This window comes from Phyllostomus discolor, chromosome 7 (assembly GCF_004126475.2).
Source record: "Phyllostomus discolor isolate MPI-MPIP mPhyDis1 chromosome 7, mPhyDis1.pri.v3, whole genome shotgun sequence".
Taxonomy (NCBI): Eukaryota; Metazoa; Chordata; class Mammalia; order Chiroptera; family Phyllostomidae; genus Phyllostomus; species Phyllostomus discolor.
Window position 1 is genome coordinate 4740082 of NC_040909.2, and position 22392 is coordinate 4762473.

Here is a 22392-nt window from a genome sequence, read left to right on the forward strand (position 1 = left end):
TCGGTCCCACATTACAATCATCACCTAAGAGCCTGAACGTAGTAGAGGCTCAATTTGTATCTGGGAAGGAAGGAGTTGGAGACGCTGCCAGCCTCACCTCCTGGTAGGCAGCCATCCCCCAGGGGCCAAGTCCTGTGTAAGGCCCACCCGAGACAAAAGTTCCAGCGTTACTTGGAGCTGATACTGCTTAAGCCAAGGCCTTGGTTCTAGCTCAGATAAAATCCAGCAGACACCTACAGGGACCCAACTTTTCTACGGTCTTAGGATCCTGGGGCTTTTTATTCTGGCATGTTTCCCAGGCCCCAAGGGCCAGTGCCCGGCCTCGGATTCTTCCAGAGGGAGGAAGGCTCCTGCTGCTGATCCTCCCCCAGGCCCAGTGGAGAGAGGGAGCAGGGGCAGTGCTGGCTGAGGGTGGAGGCTCCTGACCTAAATGTCAGGCCTGCAGGTCTGCCTGCAGCAGTGGGCTGGCAAGCAGGGCCAGCCAAGTCAGGGCAAGGGAGGGGTCTCTTTTGTCTGAATTTAACAGAAGGCAGATTGTCTGGCTGCTCTGGCAGAATGAAAGGGCTGATAAGTTCATCCGGGAGAAACTGCCAGTAGGCGTGTTTGCAGGTCACCACCAGCCTGCCCAGAAAGCCAGCTCCTTCCCTGGCAGGGGGCCCCCCACTCCAGCACTTCCCCCAGACCCCTGGCACGGGGCCTTCCTCCTGTCAGCCAGGGAGCAGCTTGCACAGCTGGCCCTCCAGGACAGTACAGTGCTGTGGGGACAGGAGCCCCCCAGCGAGGGTGACTATGGGTTGCATGAAAAAAGTCCCTTCTCCCCCTGGGTGGACGCACATGTCCCCTGCCCCTCCCACGGCCACATGCCGCTCCCAGGGATAAGACAATCCCTCAAGGCTGACTTTGGGTGACTGTTCTCAAAACACTGGGTTTATTGGCCTTGAGCACAAGACTAAACAGCAGATTAGGTCTGACCTGACCGGGCAGCCAGGGAAAGTGAGCGAAGATGAGTGGCCTATCTGTCGATTCTCTCCAGTCACTGACTAGGGAGCCCCTAAACTTGGGGGGAGCCACCCACCCTTATCCAGGTCAGCCGGACTGAGAGCCCTTTCTCCGCTCTCAGTCATATGTCCGTGTCTGGCTCGGGGCTGGGCCGCAGGCTCCTCCAGGGCGGAAACTCGTCTTCCTCTCCGAGCTGGCCTGAGATCTGGCACGTCCCTCTCATCAACCTGGGCTACCCTCAGGGGCCCCTGAGTCAAGAGACATCGATCAGTGACACAACAGCCACCGATTCTGTTATCATGGCCGAAGGGTATGCCCTTGGAGCGCCGGAAAGGGTTGTGGGTTGCGCAGGAGTGACACATAGCCTTTGCTCCAGGCTGAGTGCTGGCAGGCACAGCCAGGGCCTCGGGGATCCCCGCCTGCGGTCTGGGGAGTCCCCAGCATTGCTGGGAGGAATGAGAGGGATCCTTGGGGCCATCCCGAGGGGAGCTAATAAAGGTCTAAAGAGGTGGCTCATCCGCCAAGCCTCCCATTGTGTCTATAGGAGGAATCAACCCCTGCTGGGGCCCAGGGCTAAGGTCACTGTGTGACCTTGTTGTGTAAGCTGCTTGCCTTCTCTGAGCCCCTTGGTCACCCACATCACCAAGTGACCTCATATGTGGGTTTCAGAACTGCCTGCCCACCGAGAGCCACCGCGGATCACTTCCTGTGGCTGAGTCAGGGCCGGGTGAACCTCCATCCATGTGTGTTTCAATCTGCAGATATCTACTGAGTGTTGGAGGCTGGGAACGCGCAAGGGGTAAAAGGAGCCAGCCCTGCTCTCACGGAGCCCGAATTCTAGTGTGACAAGACAGATATCAAATAAGTAAATAAACATGGAACAAGTACATAAATAAAAAAGGGAATAATCTGGGGCTGCGGAGGGCCAGAACCTGCTGCGTGTTCCGCAGGGACGGCCTGCAGGAGGTGAAGGGGGAGGCCGAAGCTTTGCAGGGAAGGACTGGAGCAAGTCCAGGGGATGGAGGAGGAGCTGGGCAGGCGGGTCTGAGGAGCCCTGGGGGTCGCCAGGGCCTGAGCAGTGAACGGAACAGTGAACAGGGGAGAGAGCAAACGGTGGGCGGGTGGCGCTGGAGCTGGACCGGACCAGGCCGGAGCAGTTCCCAGGGGCAGGTTAGCTGGAGGACGGGGGCAAGGAGGCAGGGCGGATCCCAGCTCGTGCCCCCCGGCCTCCAGGAAGGAATGTGGTAGAGTGAGGAAGGGGGGACAGCAGTTTAGCCCCGAGCCCCTCCTCCCCCTGGTAGGTGGGGAAGCAGAGACTGAGCACAGGGCAGCAGTGGGGGGTCTTCGGGAAGGCGCACCAGCCACCAGGGAAGTCAAGTCAGAACAAGCATGTAGAGAGAAATGTCTCGCCTTCCCTGCCTCCACCTCCCCCTGGAATGCAGAGAGAGGTGGCGCCCCTCCTTCCAGCCCCAGAGGAGGAAGGACGAGGGGGAGGAGGAATGGTTCTTCAGGTGCGGGCAGCTCCTGGTACACAGGGTAGAGGAGTGGAAGAGTGGGGGGTCGTGGGTGAGGATTAGGGGGGCAAGGCCCTGCCCCAAGACAGGTTCCAGGGAAATTATCCACCCAGCTCCCCTGGGCTTGGGATCGCAGGAGGTCCTCGGGACAGGTGGGGTGGAGTCCCCTGCAAGGCACTTGAGGCCTCAGCCAGCTGTCCCACCCACTTCCCTCCTGCTCACTGCTCAGGGCCAGTGACCTTCAAAGGCCTGCCCCGCCCCGGCAGCTGCCACCTACCCAAAGTGGACTGAGCTCCTGGTTGGGGGCCCCTGCGCATGATCGGGAGAGGGTCTGCGTCCATCAGATGGGCTCAGGGGGCTGAACCTGATGAGGGACCTCAAGGATGGGGAAGGGTCTGGAGGGGGAAGTACACTGGGGGCTGGGCTCAGGACGGGTCCTCAGGAAAGGGAGACCCCAGCGTGGAGCCAGGGCTCTGGGCCTCTGGGTGCGGGCTGGGAGCCTGGCTGCAGGCACAGTCGAGGCTCTCTGCAGGGGCGCTGACCGTCCCGTCCCGGGGTCATGCAGAGTGCCATTCATGCCGCCTGCAGAGTCTTCGCGGAAGAGGTAAAAAGAAGCATTTCCCATCTGCCTCTCTGGTCCCATCTCTGTGCCCATGAGGGAATGTGGCAGCGGGTACAGTACACAGGTGGGGGCGTGGGGGGGGGGGGGGGGGGAGGAAGGCTGCTTCCAGAGGGGATGTCTTGGGTCTCAGAGCCAGAGCCCAGCAGCTGCTCATCCCATTGGGGATGGGGACTTCGGGGGGGGCGGGGGGGGCAGGAAGGAAGGCTGGCCTCGGCTGACCCCTTACCCTCCCTCTGCCTGAAACTTCCTTGTACTTACCCTGCTGCCTGGGTCCCTCGGCCATTGACTCAGTGTCAGTGGTGGCTCGAGGCCCTGCTGCAGAGGCGAGCGGAGAAGCGAGAGCCCCCTGGCCTCCTTGCCGCTCCTACGCTGGGACCAGCCTTGTTCCCAGTAAGGCCCCTCTGCTGGCAGGAGGCAGGGCCTGCAGGTGCCGCAGGCGGGCTTGCTCTTTCGGGTGAATGCCCAGAGTGGAGGTCCCAAAAGCAGGGGCCCGAGTGCCTGCCTCTGACTGACTGGGACCTCGGGTGAACCCCTTTCCCCCTCTGAACATTGTGGGCCTAGGTTTTCCAAGAGGCTGTTTACTTTCCTTCCCAGGAGACGGGCCAGAGCACAGGTGCAGATAAGGGGCTGAAGAGGGGAGGCGAGGGAAAGTAGCCAACCCTGGGATGAGGGTGGGGGAGAGTCCCAGGGGGGCCCCAGGGGGGAGGCTGTGTAGCCCAGAAGGATGGCCTTTGGGGGGAACCACAGGAAGGGGGAGGACAGCACTGGCCTCCCAGCCCCAGCCCCAACCTCCCCTTCCCTGAGGAATCTCGGTTGCATCTGAAAGCCAGGCTGGCCAGTTGGCCCACAGATGCTTCCCCTCCCCCAACGGCCTCCCACCCCCACTGGCTTGTGACCTCCATTCCCACGGCCAGCAGCCAGGGAGCTTCCTCACCTGTTGCCGCCCCGCCCCCTCCCTCTGGGCCAGCAGCTGCTCCGGGACAGCTGGATCAGCGTGGGATACTGCCCCAGGCTGAACTGCCACGACCTCCACTACTTCCGTGGCCCTGCTGGCCCACCCGCAGCCCTACCTTTCAGATGTCCCTGTCCTCAAATCCTGGAGACCCACCACAGCTGTGGGCCACCTGTACCCCCCACCCCCACCCCGCGAGGAGCAACAGCTGGCACTGCTCCCAGGCCCCTCAAGGGCCAAGGTGCCCTCGCCTCCTGTCCGCCCCGAGGGTGAGGTGCCAGCCCCCACCCTACACTTTCCCCTTGTCTTCTTGGGCCGTGGTCTTCTGAGCACCCTCATGTGCGGCCTTCAGGGAGGAGGAGGCTATGCGACCCCGTCCTCTGCAGACTCAGGCCTCTTGGGACAGCAACCAGAGCTCAAGTCTAGACCCACAGCTACCTGTGATCCCGCCCTGCTCAGCGCTCCGCCTGACTCCCGGCTGCCGGAGGACCAGACGCCCCACTTCCTCCTCACGTGCCGGCTTGGCCCCCTCCCTCCACCGTACCCCACCCGACTTCTCTGCCCTGCACTCCTACCCATATGCTCTCCACTTCTACCTCTCTCGGTCCCTCCCCTCCCCTCCCCTCCCTACCCCGGTCTCTCCTGACCCCTGCCCCATGGAGACTCCAGGTTCCTACAAATATGCCAGGCACCCGCCAGTGCCCCGCCCGTCTCCCCACCTGTGACACGCCTGCCTGGAGCATTCTTCTTCCACTTGGCCAGCCTCACTCCTGTCTCCGTTTCCAGCCTGGGCACTTGTCCCTGCTCTGGATCCCTGCTTAGCCCACCATATTATTATATCAGATTTAAAGTTGATCCCCAGGACAGACCAAAAGATCTGTGTGTGTCTATTCCCTCCCTCCGTCCTGGGAACCTCTAGTACCTGAGACGGGGCCTCCTGGAGAGACCTCCCAGGGAAGTCCGATTGGCATCGGACTAAACCCCATAAGCCAACATATTTTGGAGGACTTGCAGTCACCTGCAGCATGAATTTAAGCCCCGCCCTGTACCACCCGGGGCAACAGGGACCTGTCTGAAACAGGTCAAGACCCACCAGCCACATCACCTCCCCTCAACTTTCTGTGGAGTACCACCTGTGTGGTCCCCTCTTCATCCGCCTACCCAAGTCCTGCGTGCCCTACGCAGAAAGAACACCCACGAGCCTCCCAAGCATCTGACTCTTCTCATTGTTTCCAGGAGACCTCAAGCTCCTGGATGGTGGAAATTGCCCCTGATACCATCCTTGAGCTTTGTCCCTGGACACACAAAATTTCGGTGTGCCTCCCAACAACTGCCTGTGGCAGTTACTATTACTGGCTCATGCTACAGGTGAGGAAACTGAGGCCCAAGGGTTAAGTTACTTACCTGGGCTCATCTTCATAGACTTCACTGTACCTGGCTCAGGCTTGCTGAGTGGGTGAACAAATGGATACATTACATCAAAATTTCAACTACTAGGACCCACCCACCCCTGAAGCCTGGGACGCAGAGGCTTTGGACCCATGAGAGGGGCTTCCAGACTTGGGAGAAACAGAGCAAGGTCTGTCTCCTTCTCCCCTTGTGCATATGGGCAATGACCACTCCGGCTTCACCTTGCTGGGGTCTTCACATTGTTGAGATGGCAGTGCCAGCTGTTGGAAATAGCCGGAGACAAGTTAGGGAAGAGGCTACAGGCCAAACCCAGCGAGGAAGGAAAAGCAAAGGCCTCCCAGCCCCTCTCAAAGAGCAGCAAAAAGACCTGGGGCCAGTGGTTGGACAGGGGTATCCTCAGGGCAGCCTGATTGTAAGGTCACCCTGAGAATTCATGAGTTTAACCTAGGCCCACATCAGCCCTCCAGGGTTAAAGGGTAAGGACCTGGGTGGAGGGCGGGAAGTGGCCACATCAAACCACGAAGCCCTCTACTGAGGACCTACTCTGTTCCCAGCCAGGCAGGAAGCCCAAAAGCAGAGAACCAGAAGATGCAGGCGGGACGACCCAGAAGCACGCGCATTCTGGCTCTTCAGTGGGGACAGGGGCACTCGGGAAGGAAGGAGGTGTGTGGGAGTCGGGCAGCCTGGCCCGGCCGAGGTCGTGTGGAGGAGGGGTCACTGCAGCTAGGTCTTTGGGGAGGGGCGCAGCTGAGCTTCCTGCCGCCTCGGCGAACTCCCAGGAGAGGTTCAGCAGCAGCAGCAGCAGCAGAGCCGGTCCAGGCCTGGCCAGATGGGAAAGAAAGGGGGCAAAGGTGACTGCCTAAGCAGGCCCGGATCCTAGACTTTGCTGGAACTTGCCTGACTCTGAGCAGAAGGATCTGAAATGGGGGCCAAGCAAGGGGAGCTCAGAAAACGAGGTAGGCCCTGGCCGGTGTGGCTCAGTGCCTTGAGCGCCGGCCTGCAAATCAAAGGGTCGCTGGTTCGATTCCCAGTCAGGGCACATGCCTGAGTTGTTGGCCGGGTCTCTGGTAGGGGGCGCATGACAGGCAACTACGCATTGATGTTTCTCTCCCTTTCTTTCTCTCTCCCTTGTCCTCTCTCTAAAAAGAAATAAATAAAATCTTACAAAAGAAAAAAACTAGGTAGGAGAACTTTCGAGATAGCCAGCTGCTGGTCCTGCGTTGCCCAATGCTGGAGTCATCCAGCTCGTTCCAGATTCCTTTCATAATGGGATAAAATGTACCAACAGCGGGGCCCAGAATGGGGCCTGGTGGCGTCCAGTGACTTGGGCGGCAGGACAGTGGCTCCCAGGAAAGCCAGGGACGCTCAGGCATTCCTTGGCTGCCTGTCCCCGGCAGCTGCAGGAAGCTGCTCCAAGCTCCCAGCGATGCCCAGCAGCCCCCAAAGAGAAAGTCTTGTTTCCCGCCAACCCCCCTGATTAGACACACAGCGTCCTGGATGGGGCAGCTGAGTATTCCACGGCAGGAGACGGTGGGTGGGGCTGTCAGCCCGAGTTTAGGAAGGTAGGGTGGAGCTGGTCTGGAAACGAAGCCTGAGAGGTGGGCCCCAGGGGTTTCACCGCCCACGGCAGGTTCCCCAGCTTTCCTACCTCCACAATCCAGAAAAGCGATTGATACTTTCCCGGACCAACACTCCCCCCACACAGAACCTTGCCTATGCAGTTGACAGGGATTACTGAACATCCCGCAGTGAGGCAGGGTCGCCAGGCTAGAAGTCCCCGCGGTGTAGTGAACTCGGGAGAAATTCCGGTCCGGTCCGGTCCGCTCCCCGCCCCGCTGCTGGCTGGGGCCGGCTCCTGGCCGCCTTGACTTGCACTGCCCTCTAGAGCCTGAGAAGCCTGACTACCGGAGACTCATGCGGCCCACCGGCTCTGCTGCCTCCTTGGAGTTACTTCAACTCATCGTGTGGGGGACAGTATAAAAGAAGGGCAGCTTCATACTCCACTGGGAATCCAGACCTACACTCACCAGGGCTGGGCTGCCCCGCTCACACTAAGCCTCCCTTCCCCGTTTCGCCACAGGATCTGCTGCCCCCTAGCTTCTGCCCATTCCGATGAGTCTGGCTGACAACTGGAGGCCTCTGGGAGCTCAGGAAGCTCTGGGCTCCGCTCGGTTCACATGCACATCCAACAACATACCTTCTGTGTTTGCTTTGTTTTTTATTCGGCTGTAGCAGTCATTCACCACATTAATTGAGCACCTGCTATACACCCTGGGCCAACCATAGTACAAGGTGAAATCACGCCCATTCTCCTGGGTCCTGCCAGAATCTCACACCCTCCCCACCTTTGACAGCCCACCCAGGATACCCCTCCCAACTGGTTCATCTTGAAACTGAATCCTTCTTCTACTCAGTAAGCTGCCCGGTGTGGCCACCTCTAGGCAGAGCCTGACCTCGTTTGTCACTTCCTGCTACCTGCCGCTGCCAACCAGCAGCTTTGAGCCCACAGTGGCAGATGAGGAAAGGACTTCTGTCTGTCCTAGGGCCCAGGAAGCCTTCAACAAAATGAGCCGGCCAACCCCTCGCGAGGGTGTGCTGGATGCGTCTCTTGTTTTGTTCTGGTGCTCGTCACTACTAGCTGTTACATGGAGACTGCTTTGCCTTCCCTCCTCCACCAGGATAAAAACTCTGTGAGCACAGAGGCTTTGGGTCACTGCTGTATGCCTACATGACAAAAAAAGTTCAGTAAATAGTTGTGAAATAGAAAATTTTATAGAGTGGAGACCAGATTCCATAGACCACGTGGTATCCTTCTAACAGAGTTGAACCCCAGTAGGGCCGCTCACTCATCAGCTGGACGGCCTCGGGCAAGTTCTCGAAACTTTCAGTTTTTCTTCCCTGTGACATGAGGATGACTGCAATTCCTGCCTGGAAGGGGAACGAGCTGAGTGAAGAACACAAATAGAGAGGGCAGTGAGTGCTTAGCACATAGAAAATGCTAAATAATACTTGAACAATGATTAAAATAAAAATTTAAAAAAAGAAAATGCTAAATAAGTGTTAGAGATTGTTAATTAGTATTCTTACTATTTTTATCCTGCTTTGTTCAGTCAATATTGCTAGGAGTTTTCCCTACCTGGGTCAGATACTTGATTGCTTTTGGAGGTCCATTATACCATGGACCAAGGTAGAAGTTTATGTATATAAACAAGAGCCACTTGTGTGTGTGTGTGTGTGTGTGTGTGTGCGTGAGAGAGAGTGTGTGTGTGTGTGTGTGTTGAAGGAGGTTGGCTTTCATTAGGTTCTCCAAAGGCCTAGACCCAACATAATTTATTACTTTTATAAAACAATATATGTGTTGCCCTGGTTGGTGTGGCTCAGTGGATTGAGCGCCGGCCTGCAAACCAAAGGGTCGCTGGCTCAGTTCCCAGCCAGGGCACCCAACAGAATTTCAGAAGAACCGGGCAGAAGGCTGGCTTGAGGGAGACTCCGTCAAGCAGCCATTTTCAGAGTCTGGGTGTGTGCCATGCACAGTGGAGCCCCATGTGGTTTCTTTTCTTTTCTTTTTTTTTTTTGACTATTGATGGGATTTTTTTTTAAGATTTTATTTATTTATTTATTTATTTATTTATTTTAGAAAGAGGGGAAAGGGAGGATAGAGAGAGGGAGAGAAACATAGATCAGTTGTTTCCCGCACACCCCCAACCTGGTCAACTTCCCAGGCACACACCCTAACTGGGAATTGAATGGGCTACCCTTCAGTCTGCAGGCCACTGCTCAGTCCACGGAGCCACACCAGCCATGGCTTGACGGGATCCTTGATACAATAATTACCTTGGTAATACTAAGAGATACTGTCTGGGAAAGACCTTTGGAAAGCTGAGGGTCCAAGGCTTGGGTGAAGAATGGCATTCCACGCGCCCAGAGCCCACCTCCCTCCTACACCAGCCCCACCAGCCTTGAGTCTGGGAGCCTATTCTTACCGGTGGTGATTCTCTACTTCCCAGCAGGTGGCGCTATTGTCCTGACTATGCTGAAAGTTGCCAGCTAGGAAATCTGTTCTCAGAGGCTGAGACGTACGCCAGTCCTAGGGTTCCAGTGCATGATCCATTGCATGGATCAGTGCAATGAGTGCAAAGCTATTCCATTCATTCAGGAATTCCGCAAACACTAACTGAACACCAACTATGTGCCAGGCACTGGGAATTTAGCCAGGAACAAGACAGACCGAGTCCTGCTTTTCCAGGATTTATATGTTAGAGTCATGCAGTAAAGTATGGTAGCTACTAGGCACACGTGACTATTGAGCACTTAAGATGTAGCTAATCTGAATTAAGAAGTGTTGTTAAGAGTAAAATACACAACTGACGTCAAATATTTGGCTAAAATACTGTAAAATATCTAATTAACATTTTTAAATCGGTTTTATGTTGAAACGATCATATTTGGGGCTAAGAAAAATATCATATTAAAAAGAATTTAAGCCCTGGCTGGTGTGACTCAGTGGATTGAGTGCCAGCCTGCAAACCAAAAGGTCGCCGGTTCAGTTCACAGTCAGGACACATGCCTGGGTTGCAGTCCAGGTCCCCAGTTGGGGGCATACAAGAGGCAACTGATCAATGTTTCCCTCCCTCCCTCTCTCCCTTCCTTCCCCTTTCTCCAAAAATAAATTAATAAAACCTTTTTTAAAATCTAAAATTAAAATTAAAGACAGATTGGATTTTAAAAAAACAAGAACTTTCTGTATATTATTTTCAAGAGACTCATCTTAGATATAAGGACCCGAAAGACTGAAAGTAGAAGCTTGGAAAAATGTATTCCATGCAAATAGTAACTAAAGGAGGTCTGTTTGGCTATATTATTATAAGACAAATAAGGCCTAAATCAAAACAGGTTACAAGAGATAAAGAAGGAAGTATATATATATATATTTTAAGATTTTATTTATTTATTTTTAGAGAGGGAAGGGAGGGAGAAAGAGAGAGAGAGAGAGAGAGAGAAACATCAATGTGTGGCTGCTGGGGGCCGTGGCCTGCAACCCAGGCATGTGCCCTGGCTGGGAATGGAACCTGTGACCCTTTGGTTCGCAGCCCGTGCTCAATCCACTGAGCTATGCCAGCCAGGGCTAAGAAGGAAGTATATTAATAAAAGGCACAATATATCAAGATGATATAAAAATTATAAATATATACAGACCTAACAAGAGAGCCCAAAAATGTATGAAGCAAACCCGACAGAATTGAGAGGAGAAATAGTTCTGCAGTAATGGTGGCAGACTTCAGTGTTCCACTCTCACTAATGGATAGAACCACAGAACAGAAGATCAGTAAGGAAAAGGAGGGTGTGAACAGCTGGACCTGATGGACACTCCACCAATGACAATGGGATACATGCTCTTCCCAAGTCCACATGGAACGTTCTCCAGGATAGCCTATATGTTATGTCACAAAACAAGTCCTAAGAAATTTTAAAAGATTGAAGTTATACAAAGTATCTTTTCTGATCACAATAGAATAAAATTAGAAATGAGTAAGTGAAGGAAAACCAAAAAAAATCACAAATATGTGGACATTTAAAAATGTATTCTATGATGGTTGATTTTATGTGTCAGCTTGACAGGATCACAGGTTACCTACATATTTAGCCAAACATTACTCTGGGTGTGTGTCTGGGAGGGTGTTTTGGGGTGAAACGTACATTTGAATAGTCCATGTGAAGCACATTGCCCTCCCTAATATGGTGGGCCTCATCCAGTCAATTGAAGATCCAAATAGAACAAAAAACGCCGAGTAAAAGCAAACTCCTCCTGCCTGATTGCTTGAGCTGGAACTCTGGTCTTTTCCAGTTTTTGGACTTGGACTGAAATATCGGCTCTTCTTGAGTCAAATTTCTGATCCAGAGTAGGAAAGCTCCTAGCAATATTGAATGAACAAGGCAGGATAATAATAGTAACAATAACCACTAACACACATCTGTGGGTAGACACTTGGATTTGTTCATTTCTTCTCATTGTTAAGTAGTATTACATTGTATGAATATAGCACAGGTTGCCCTGGCTGGCTTAGCTCAGTGGATTGAGTGCCGACTGCGAACCAAAGTGTCGCAGGTTCAATGCCCAGTCAGGGTACATGCCTGGGTTGCAGGCCATGACCCCCAGCAACTGCACATTGATGTTTCTCTATCTCTCTATCTCCCTCCCTTCCCTCTCTAAAAATAAATAAATAAAATCTTTTAAAAACAAGAATATAGCACAGTTAGTTTTTTCTGTTCATCTGTTGGACATTTGGATTATTTCCATTTTGGGGGCTATTATTAATAAAGCTCTTGGGTGGATTTATGCTTCCATTTTTGGGGGGCAAATACTTAGGAGTGAAATCACTTGACCATAGTGTAGATATAAATTTAGTTTTTAAAGAGATGCCAAACTGTTTTCCAGAATGGCCAAAAATAATCAGTAGATGGAGGTTCTGGCAGTCCACGTCTTTGGCAATCTTTAATTTTAGCCTGTTTTGTAGTGCCTGTGTGGGGATGCTGGTTTGTCTTTCCTTGATGAATAATCACGTTAAGCATCTTGTCATGGACGTACTAGCTATTTATCTTTTGCAAATTATCTGATCAAATCCTTTGCCCATTTTTTTAAAAGGCAGGATTTATACCTATTTTTTCAATTAATGTCGGCAGGCACTTTTATGATCGTTCGTGCTCATGGCTTTACAGGCTTTAACTGAGGACCCCTCTGCGCAGAAGCAGTAATGGAGAGACCTGAGGCGACAAAAAGGCTCAGGAAGGCTTAGTTACAAAAGCGATGGGCCGTTTCCTAGGGAGGGTACCCGGCGACTGCAAGGCTGGCTCAGTACTTGGGTGAAGCACTTCCTCCGGCACTTCCGACTCGGGGCCCGCCCTGAGCATTGGTGATTGGCTGGGCTGGCCAAGCGCGAGTCCTCCCGGGAGTTGTAGTTCTTGGGGCTGTGTTGGGGACGCCGGGAAGCACCAGCAGTCCGAGGCCAGAATCGGCGGTTGTGCTTGCTCCCCGCCGCTGGCACAATGTCCCGCGTGCCGGTGGCCTGCCATGTGAAAGGCACCGTGGCGCTGCAAGTGGGCGATGTGCGGACCTCCCAAGGCCGGCCTGGTGTGCTGGTCATCGATGTCACCTTCCCCAGCGTAGCGCCCTTCGAGGTGAGCAAGCCCTGTGGGCGGGGCTGCCCTGGGAACTCGGGTGTGTCCTAGGCATCGAATCTTTTACATAAAGCCTTGGCACTAGTCTCGCCCTTGAAAATCAGTTAACCATTTATTTACTCCTTCAGTTAATCTATATTTATTGTACTAGAAGGCAGCTTACTTTTCTGTTTTCTGCACCATCTCGCCCCCATATCCAGAACTGCATGGACAGGAAAGTGCCAAGGTAGCAGGTTAGGTGTTGGAAATACAGTTGGGAGCCAAACATAGGTGAGGTGACTTTGTCGCTGGGGTTCCTTAGACAATGAGTTACCCCCAAACCTGCCTCCCCTCCATCCCTACAGTCTCTGCTGGGGGTCAGGTTCAATCCATCCCGCATCAGGCACCTCTCCATGGCTCCAGGTTGTTGGGTTTTTTTTTTATTTGATAACTTCTGGGTTTTTAAAAAAAATTATTGATTTTAGAGAGGGAGGGAGAGAGGAGAGAACCGTCAATTTGTTGTTCCACTTACCTATGCATTCAATGGTTGATTGTTGTGTGGGCCCTGAGTGGGGGATCAGACACGCAACCTTGGTGTGTCGGGGTGATGCTCTAACTCACTCAGCTACCTGCCCAGGGCTGCCTCTGGATTTCAGTCTCCAGCTGCACTTCCACATCAGTTGGCCAAGTGACGGGACCCTGCAGGACTTCCACACAAAGGATAAAGTTTGTTTTCCGATGGCCTGGCATTCAGGGCCACCTTGTGTCTGTGCTCTGCCTACCTCTTGGCCCCATGCACTTTGTCTGATAGAGTGTGGTCCTCACGCAAGCTGTTCCTGAAGTATGAGCTGGGGAATCCTGATCCAATATGAGGGAGCCTGTGTGTGTGTGTGTGTGTGTGTGTGTGTGTATTTAAACTCCCTTGGGTGATTCTGATGAGTGTCCAGTGATGAGAGCTGCTGTAGCTAGGCTGAATCACCTGCTGTCGTGTGCTACTTTTACATTCTCTACCTTGCTTGGCCCCTTTAGCAACCTCTTCTGCCTTTAGGCCTCTTCTGTACATTTTTCTGCCTCCTCCAGGATAAGAGCTCCAACCTCTGGCCGTATCTTGGGCATGTGGCAAAATCTGCAGTTGTTTATATGACTCGCTCATTTAGACTGTGAGCTCCTTTAAGAAAGTGAGCTTTCTTTTTTTTAAAGATTTATTTATTTATTTTTAGAGAGGGAAGGGAGGGAGAAAGAGAGAGAGAGAGAAACATCAATGTGAGGTTGCTGGGGGCCACGGCCTGCAATCCAGGCATGTGCCCTGGCTGGGAATCAAGGCTGCCATGCTTTGGTTCGCAGCCCGCACTCAATCCACTGAGCTACGCCAGCCAGGGTGTGAGCTTGTTTTTGAGCCCCAAAAGGATGCTTGTTAGGTTAGTAGAAGAGGACATTCCTAAGGGGAGGAGGAGATGGTGCCTTTGAGCCTTTCAGGCCCTGGCCTTGGCTCTGATTTGCCGTGGTGGGCTGTGTGTGCTCCAGTTGCAGGAGATTACATTTAAGAATTACTACACAGCCTTTCTGAGCATCCGTGTCCGCCAGTACACCTCGATGCACGCGACAGCCAAGTGGGTGACCTGCCTGCGGGACTACTGCCTGATGCCTGACCCACACAGTGAGGAAGGAGCTCAGGAGTATGTATCGCTGTTCAAGCACCAGGTCAGCTGGGACTCAGCATGGCCAGGGCAGCCCAGAGGAGGGCTCACCAGGGGCCTGAGAATTGGGCCAGGCTACCAGGAGGGATGAGCAGGGCAAGGGTTTCCTGGGCTGTGGCTCTTTGGGAAGGGCCTTGAAGGGACTACTGTTCTTTCCTTCCCAAAGGCCAGGGGAGGCGGCAGCTTGGCTCATTGGGAGGCTTCCGGTCAGTGACCTGGGGCCTCGCTGGGTCCTTGTATGCGTATGTGTCAGATGCTGTGTGACATGTCTAGAGTGCTGGAGCTGCGCCTGATTCTGCGACAGCCGTCACCACTGTGGCTGTCTTTCACAGTGGAGGAGCTGCAGATCTACCAGCAGGGACCCAAGGTAAGTGACGAGCTCAGAGCTGTTGGGTGTCCCTTTCCCCGGGAGGCTCCAAGCCGTGGCTGGCAGAGCTGGGGGTAGGGGTGCAAATGGAGGGGTCAAGATAACAGTGGTCAGCCAGGTGGGAGTGTTGAGAGCTCGTGATGAGAGGTAAGGCAGTGTCCGCATATCCCCTGACCTTTTCAGAGCTGGAGCCTTCAGGTGCTGGGAGACACCTCTGTGCCTGTGTTCCCGGGGCCTCCTTCTGCACAGCAGAAGAGCTGAGGTGGTCTGACTGCCTTTTGGGCCTTTGTGGGCCCCTGAACAGGGTTTTCCCAGTGTTCAAGGTTCAGGGACCCTTATCTCTGCTCCCACAATCTTGGAAACGGGTCCTAGGACTCTCCCGCTCTCCGTCCCTCAGGGAAGGATGTCTTTGCTTTGCAGAGCCCCTCCATAACCTTTCCCAAGTGGCTCTCCCACCCAGTGCCTTGTGAGCAGCCCGCGCCCCTCCTTGAGGTAAGCCCTCACCCTGGATAAGAACCACGTGTGACCAGCTCTCCTGTCCCGGGGGGAGGGCGCCTGTCTGCAGGGCACCGGAGCTGGTGCCCTTGGTTCACTCTGTGCCTGTTTTCTCCCGGGTGTTCCATGGCATTTGAGGTGTCTCTGGGTGGGGCTGGCTCTCCTGCTGCCCATGAGGCCCCAACCTCAGGTGTCACAAGTCATCTGAAAATGTCACTGATCTCAGCTGGAGGGCCCCATAGCCCAACTTGGCCTTTTGTGAGCTCTAAGGGCACTGCTGGGGAGAGAGCCCTGGCCACTGACCCCTCCTTTGGGGGCAGGGCCTCCCAGACCCCAGCAGGGTGTCCTCCGAGGTGCAGCAGATGTGGGCGCTGACAGAGATGATCCGGGCCAGTCACACCTCCACGAGGATCGGCCGCTTCGACGTGAGTGATCGCTTCCGGCTGCGCGGCCCCCATCACCCTGAGCGGATGGGATCTGACGGTCCTCTGTGTTGCAGGTGGACGGCTGTTACGACCTGAACTTGCTCTCCTACACTTGAGCTGTGGCTCTAAGCAAGACGTTCACCTTCCTTGCCCACTGAAGACTGGTTTGGGCCGCCAGAGGCTGAAGTGCTTTCCCTGTGCATTCCTTGAGTGTCGGCCGGCACGCCCGTTCTGTCCGGGCCACATTCACAGAGTCAAGATTCTAGAGGGCTCACTGCGCTGCTTCTGCATGAGCTCCTGGTGGGGGGGCTTGCACGCTGTCCTCACCTGACCGCAACCCGAAATTCCTTTTCCTGCCCTAAAAACACTCTATGTCTGCTTACTAAGAATCGCTGTGTGCCCTGTGCTCCTCCTGCCAACACACACGCTTCTGTCTCTGCCTGCTCCCTCACCTGAGAGCGGCGGGCTGGGTGACCTACTAGAACCTGCTCTGTTGAGCGTTGTCGGCTGTTGTAACCATGGCACTCCTGTAGTCCGGAAGCTTGGGGGAGAAACAGGAGCCCTGCGCCTTCCTTCTGCGCCCCCTAGTGGTCTTCTTTCCCTTTGTGTCATGCCCCCAAAAAGAAATTTCCTGTCTCAACTCCTGCTGCCTGCTTCGCCCTTATCCAAGCAGCAGCTGCTTCCACATAGATGCTGTGGTCAAAAAGGAGCCCAGGGTGACAGTTTTCCTTGAGGGTTGCCATTCTGTTTGCTGTAACTGATGTGCAACATTTTGGGAAAAGACAGAAGAAAAAAAAAACAAAAAATTCCTGCCGCCCGCCTAGGGAGCAAAGCTGGCAATTTGAGCCGCCAGTCCCTTGGTCTCTGAGAGGTCTTCTGGATGTATGTTCAAGAGGGTCTGCTCACCTAGACTGCACAGGAGCCCCTGGCAAGGCCAAGGTCTGAGAATGAGTCCTACAACCTATTTGCTATCTGACACAGCCCAAAGTACATCCTTGCCCCTGCTCCCAGCTGCCCGCTTCCAAAAGTCACGCTCAGGGTGGGGAGCGGGTCCAGGTGGGGCTTCTCACTGGAGTCTAGAGGCTGAGGCCTTCTACAGCCCCATGCCAGCCACTGAATAAGGCAGGCTGCTTGTCCTAATGAGAAAATACTGCTTCTCTCTCTTTTTTTTTTCTTTTTCTGTCTTTGCCCCTGATGACTATAGGAGGCAGCACTGCAGCATGCTGGACCTGGGAAATTAGATATTTAGATGGCTCAACGGCTTTCTGGGGGAGGGTCAGCCACCTTTTGGTGGCCACCCTCTTCTCTCACCCATCAGGGTTCTTGCAGGTGGTACCTTTCCCTGCAGGGTCATTTACTTAGCTCCATTCAGCTTTTGCTAAGAGGGTAACGACCACAGTTCTTTGCTCAGGGAGTATCACCGTGTGTGTGTGTGTGTGTGTGTGGGTGTGTGTGTGTGTTGAGAGGGGTCTCTGGGGTGGCAGGGACAGTGCTTCATTCATAGCTGTGTCCCCAGCACCCAGCACAGGGCCTAGCATGCTGCAAGGTCAATAAACACTTGTGGAATGCGTGACTGCCGGCTGCCTGTGTCCACCAGCGGGAGAGCTGGAGACCCTCACACGTGACCAGGTTCCTGCGGTGCTCGGCCTGCTGGGCTGGCTCCCCCTGGACCTCTCTCCAGTGTCCTCCCCATCTTTCCCCTTCCTCCTATTTGTCCGGACTCTCCTGATGTCCCGACTGTGCAATTCAAGCCTGTCAGCCCTCCACCTGAACTTTGGCCCCTGGAGGCAGGGCAGTCAGCTGAGGGAGGTCTAGCCCCAGCCCAGATTCCGAACAGCTTGACTGGGCTGGGGAACTGCCAACCTGCCCCCGTCAGCTGAAAGTGCCTGGGGCTGTTTCCCTGCTGCTGGTACAGACGCACAAAGGGAGCTAGAGCCCCGCCTGCCTTGCCCTCGGGGCTGCCCGCCCCTTTTCTGATCCCCTTTGTGGGGGAGAGACTAGGCTGACCAGGACGCAGACTACATCTCCCAGCGTGCCTGACAGAGTGGTAGCCCCTGTGCGTCGGCTGCACCGGGTCGCAGGCCACAATGCAGCGGGCAGTGAGCATGGTGGCCCGCCTGGGCTTACGTGGGCAGGCGCTTCCCTCGGTCCCGGGCCGTCGGTCCAGTGGCACACAGGTGGGACAGAGGGTGCTGGGGCGCGGCGCCAGTCTTGGAGGGTGGGGGAAGGCTGGGGCTGGGGTCCCGGTGGCACTGAGCCCGGCCGCCCGCAGGACGTGCTCCGCAGGACACCGCTCTACGACTTCCACCTGGCCCACGGTGGGAAGATGGTAGCGTTCGCGGGCTGGAGCCTGCCCGTGCAGTACCGGGACCGCCACGTGGACTCACACCTACACACGCGCCGGCACTGCTCGCTCTTTGACGTGTCCCACATGCTGCAGGTGAGCCAGGGGAGCGCGCCGGGCCCCAGGGCTTCCTCCCTGTGCGCAGCGGTGCCGCCTTCGGCTTGGTGCGCTGGGAGCTGGACTCCAAGGGCCGCCCTCTCGGAAGAGCTCGAGGTCTCCGGAGTGTCACAGACTGTGTGGCCTGCAGGAAATGAATTCTGAGGGTCGGCGAGCGGCTCCTCTCTAATCTCTCCAGCCTGCCCCCACTTAGTGGTGTACCCCAATGTCCTGGGTTTTCCAGGCTGGCGCCCCTCCTGTATTGGCAGATGCGGGGAAACCAGAAGGTGGAGTCTTTGCCACCTGCAGAACCACGAGCTGGTCACTGCGGCTGGGTGGACTGTGCCATGCACGGCAGGGAGGATGCCTCCTTGACCAGTGGGCTTCCAGCTTGGAATGGTCACAGTGTCCTTAGGCTTTTGATCTTTTTCTCAGACCAAGATATACGGTTGTGACCGGGTGAAGCTGATGGAGAGTCTAGTGGTTGGAGACATTGCGGAGCTGAGGCCAAACCAGGTGGGCCCTTCCTATTTTTGCTCCGTGGAGTGTTCTTCGTCGGTAGCCGGCAAATGGGCTCAGCCCCGACGTGGGGCTCGAGGGCACAGTGATGGATCAGACACAACTCTGCAGTCTTGGGGCTCGACGTCCCTAAGCCATGTCCAGAAGCCCAGGTTCATGTCCTTTTCTGTGATCTTCCCCCTCACAAGTCCAAGCGTAGTCCCTAACCCAGCAGACTCATCATGACCTAGGAGCTTGTCAGGAATACACCCTTGGGCTCTGCTCCAGGCCTGCTGAACCAGAAGCTGTAGTTTAGAAAGAGCCTCAGGTGATTCACATGACCTCTCAACCCCGGGCTCTTTGTCCATCCAGTGGGGAGGCCGAGGCTGGCCTCACAGTGTCTCAGGGCCTTGCTGCTGTGGAGCTCTTTAAATCATCATGGTGGACTTTGAAGCTCTCTGTCCTGGGTTTGCAGCAGGGACTGGGTTGTCCCGGGTTTGGGTGGGATAAAGCAGCCAGTCCCGGGTATGGTGGATACACGTGTGAGATGGGGCTCTGGGTGCTGAGTGGGTAGGGCTGCAGGCCCCCTACCAGTTCAGGGAAGTCCCGCAGGTGGGGGAGGGTCGAAAACATTCTCAGTACACGAGGATCAAACACCATGGGCTTGGGCAGGCCCCTGGGGTGCCCCAGCCTTGTTCCCTGCGCCGACCCCCTAGCCCTGTGCAGGAGGGTTCATGACCTTGTGGAGGCCAAGTGGGCCCAGGGGTGTGTCTGACTCACACTGGATGTTGGCCTCCTGGACCTGGATGCAAAATTGCTCCACTTTGGTGCTAGGGGACACTGTCGCTGTTTACCAACGAAGCTGGGGGCATCTTAGATGACTTGATTGTGACCAACACCTCTGAGGGGCACCTGTATGTGGTGTCCAACGCCGGCTGCTGGGACAAGGACTTGGCCCTCATGCAGGTACAGCCCCTCTGTGTTCTAGGCACCCCGTCTTCCATATTCACAGAGCCGTGTCCTCGCTGTCCAGGACAGACCTGGACAAGGGGCCCAGACAATAGCTCTTTTGGGTGAGTGAACGACAGGCCAGAGTGACCCTCCCTGGGGCATGCCAGGGTCCACTAGGAGAGGGGTGGGGGAGGTGGGGAGGCGAAGCTGACCTCGGGCCCCGGGGTGAGCACCCTCTGGTGAGGGTGGAGGGCTGGAGCCTGCGATTAGAACTGGCTGACATGGGCTTGGGTCATCCCCACAACTTAGTTACAGGGCCTTGTAAGATGAGAGCCATCCTGCTCTGCCCGGATCTGCAGCACCTGGGAGTGGCCCCAGAAGCCAATGTGTTTCTTGTCTTTGCGTTTAGGACAAGGCCAGGGAGCTTCAAAACACGGGCAGTGACGTGGGCCTGGAGGTGGTGGATAATGCCCTGCTAGCCCTGCAAGGTGAGCGGCCAGGCTGGGGTTGGAGCTGACCGTGGCCTTCTGGGCTTCTTCCACGGCCTAGCAGAGGCTGTACCAGGAGGAAGGTGTGGAGGGTGTGAGATTTGTATGCCATACCGTAAGCCGGGTGACATGCCCCCCTCCCCACACTGGCCCCAAAGCTCCACGGTCTGAGCAAGAGCATCTGTTCCCGCCCGCAGTGGAGGACTTGCTTGGGACTTGCTCCGGTCCCTGAGTAAGGGCTGCGGTCCAGCTCTGAGGGGCCCTGGGACTTGGACACTTGGTCACTGGCTCCCTGGGCCCAGGTCCCACGGCAGCCCAGGTGCTCCAGGCCGGCGTGGCAGATGACCTGAGGAAACTGCCCTTCATGACCAGTGCCGTGATGGAGGTGTTCGGCGTGTCCGGATGCCGCGTGACCCGCTGTGGCTACACGGGAGAGGATGGTGTCGAGGTGTGTCAACGAGTGGGGGCAGGGTGGTCGTGCAGGGCGCAGGACTTGGGCCAGCATCCCACCCACCCCCGGCTGTCCCACGCAGATCTCCGTGCCAGCCGCAGGGGCAGTCCGCCTGGCAACAGCTCTGCTGGAAAACCCCAAGGTGAAGCTGGCAGGGCTGGCGGCCCGGGACAGCCTGCGCCTGGAGGCAGGCCTCTGTCTGTACGGGAGCGACATCGACGAGCGCACCACACCTGTGGAAGGCGGCCTCAGCTGGACGCTGGGTGAGTTGGGTCGCCACTGAGGGACAGCATCCCTGAAGGTGGGGGCGGCCCTTCATGAGACCTGCCAGCCTGTGACTGCCCCCCAGGGCTGCATGGCCTGGAGCCAGCGACTTAGCCATCCCAAGCCTCCACTCCCTGAAGGTGCCACAGTGTCTTTGCCCATCAGATGCCGAGGACCCTCAGCAGGCTGAGATGGGCAGCATGGCCTCCAAGACCGGGGGAAGGAGGTGGGTGGCCGATTGGCCACATGGCAAGGAAGGAACGGGGCCTATGGGAGTTGGAGTGAAGGGGCCTCGATGCTGATGGATGTCACTTGGGGCCCGTGTAGATAGGATCTTCTGTGGCCGGGGGGCCCACGGGCCCGTGGCTTACGTCGGGTGCGTCACGCTGCAGGCAAGCGCCGCCGAGCTGCCATGGACTTCCCCGGAGCTGCGGTCATCGCCTCCCAGCTGAAGGGCAAGGTGCAGCGGAGGCGCGTGGGGCTCGTGTGCGAGGGGGCCCCTATGCGGGCGCACAGCCCCATCCTGAGTATGGAGGGCACCGTGATTGGTAGGTGGATCAGAGAGGTTGGAGAGCTCTCGCCCCTTCCCCGGGGGGTAGGGCGCCGGCCTGTCAGGGCGGTGCTGACACATGGCCTCTGCCTGACAGGCACTGTGACCAGTGGCTCTCCGTCACCCTGCCTGAAGAAGAACGTGGCGATGGGTTACGTGCCGCTGGAGTACAGTCGGGCAGGTACCCCGCTACTGGTGGAGGTGCGGCGGAAGCAGCAGAAGGCTGTGGTCAGCAAGATGCCCTTTGTGCCCACACACTATTATACCCTCAAGTGAGGATGGCCTGGGCCCAGGCCTTCTGCTGGAGGGCATTCTACCAGGGGCTAGGCAGGAAGCCGAGACAGAACACACTGGAGGGTGGGGGGGCTAGGGCGCAGGGGGCTAGTTGAGGGAGCCCCACCACCTCATCCTGTGCCACTTCAATGTCAAGACCAATTTCTCAGTGATGGACCAGCTCACCCAATGCCCCCGTTTGAGCCCACGGCCCCGTGGACCCCACTCTTGTTGGCCGGGCTGTGAGAAGCATCAGTCCTGGCACTTCCGCTCTGCCAGGTGCTGGCTGTGCCACGAAGGCTCTCCTTTGGGAGGCTAACGCCTGTCCAACCTACCTCACCACAGCTGCTCACGCTGCGAAGGGTCATTACCTGGGGCCACCTCCTCCAGCTGCCTCTCCCTGGGCAGGAGTGAGTCACAGGGGGTTGGCCCGGGAGGGCTGCCGTGCCTGTGTGTGAACCGAGGGCGCGTGGACTCACTCTTCCACATTCTCAAGTCGGCCCAGCAGCACACCACGCCGGGCTCACCACCTGTTCTGAGCCTTGGGGCTGTTGTAGGGCAGACTAGGCCCTGTCCTGCACTTGCCTTACCCTGGGCTGACCTTCGCCCCTGCGGGCCATCACTGGACTCCACTGACTCCTGAGAAACATTAAACAAGCTTCCTTCCTTCTTGCTGGCCAGAGTCTACCTTCACTGCCCTTTGCCCACAGGGTTCCTGGGGTGCTGGCCCAATGCTTGCCTTTCTGGCCTCTGAGACGGGCTTCCAGTGGTTCTCCATGAGTGGGGCAGGTCTGTAAGGACTCACAGGGCAGTGCCCGTGTTGGGCACCCAGCACGGCTCC

At 56.1% G+C, this 22392-nt stretch overlaps 2 protein-coding genes, 1 long non-coding RNA gene and 1 other non-coding gene across 6 annotated transcripts; all 4 read left to right on the forward strand.

Moving 5' to 3' along the window:
• The first annotated feature begins 1953 nt into the window (after positions 1-1953).
• LOC118501544 lies at positions 1954-22220 on the forward strand. Its single transcript, XR_004904165.1, has 3 exons — positions 1954-1965; positions 4322-4328; positions 21799-22220. It is a non-coding gene; the product is annotated as an uncharacterized LOC118501544 (long non-coding RNA).
• Positions 12456-16414, forward strand: NICN1 (nicolin 1). 2 transcript variants are annotated; one of them, XM_036030326.1, is made up of 7 exons: positions 12474-12673; positions 14177-14353; positions 14603-14716; positions 14849-14853; positions 15139-15208; positions 15532-15636; positions 15711-16252. In XM_036030326.1, the coding sequence occupies exons 1-7, from the start codon at positions 12542-12544 to the stop codon at positions 15750-15752; spliced, it is 645 nt and encodes a 214-aa protein (XP_035886219.1). In that variant the 5' UTR covers positions 12474-12541; the 3' UTR covers positions 15753-16252. The 2 variants fall into 2 exon arrangements, with proteins under 2 accessions (XP_028374586.1, XP_035886219.1); XM_028518785.2 differs by lacking the exon at positions 14849-14853 and having other exon boundaries at positions 12456-12673; positions 15137-15208; positions 15711-16414.
• On the forward strand, positions 16290-16424 carry LOC114502176. The gene has a single exon (XR_003685028.1). It is a non-coding gene; the product is annotated as a small nucleolar RNA SNORA16B/SNORA16A family (small nucleolar RNA).
• Positions 17343-22218, forward strand: AMT (aminomethyltransferase). 2 transcript variants are annotated; one of them, XM_028518782.2, is made up of 9 exons: positions 17343-17813; positions 17909-18076; positions 18512-18592; positions 19409-19540; positions 19935-20013; positions 20316-20461; positions 20547-20727; positions 21121-21276; positions 21376-22192. In XM_028518782.2, exons 1-9 carry the CDS (start codon positions 17724-17726, stop codon positions 21552-21554), a joined length of 1212 nt encoding a protein of 403 aa, XP_028374583.1. In that variant the 5' UTR covers positions 17343-17723; the 3' UTR covers positions 21555-22192. The 2 variants fall into 2 exon arrangements, with proteins under 2 accessions (XP_028374583.1, XP_035886218.1); XM_036030325.1 differs by lacking the exon at positions 21121-21276 and having other exon boundaries at positions 21376-22218.
• Positions 22221-22392: the final 172 nt, after the last annotated feature.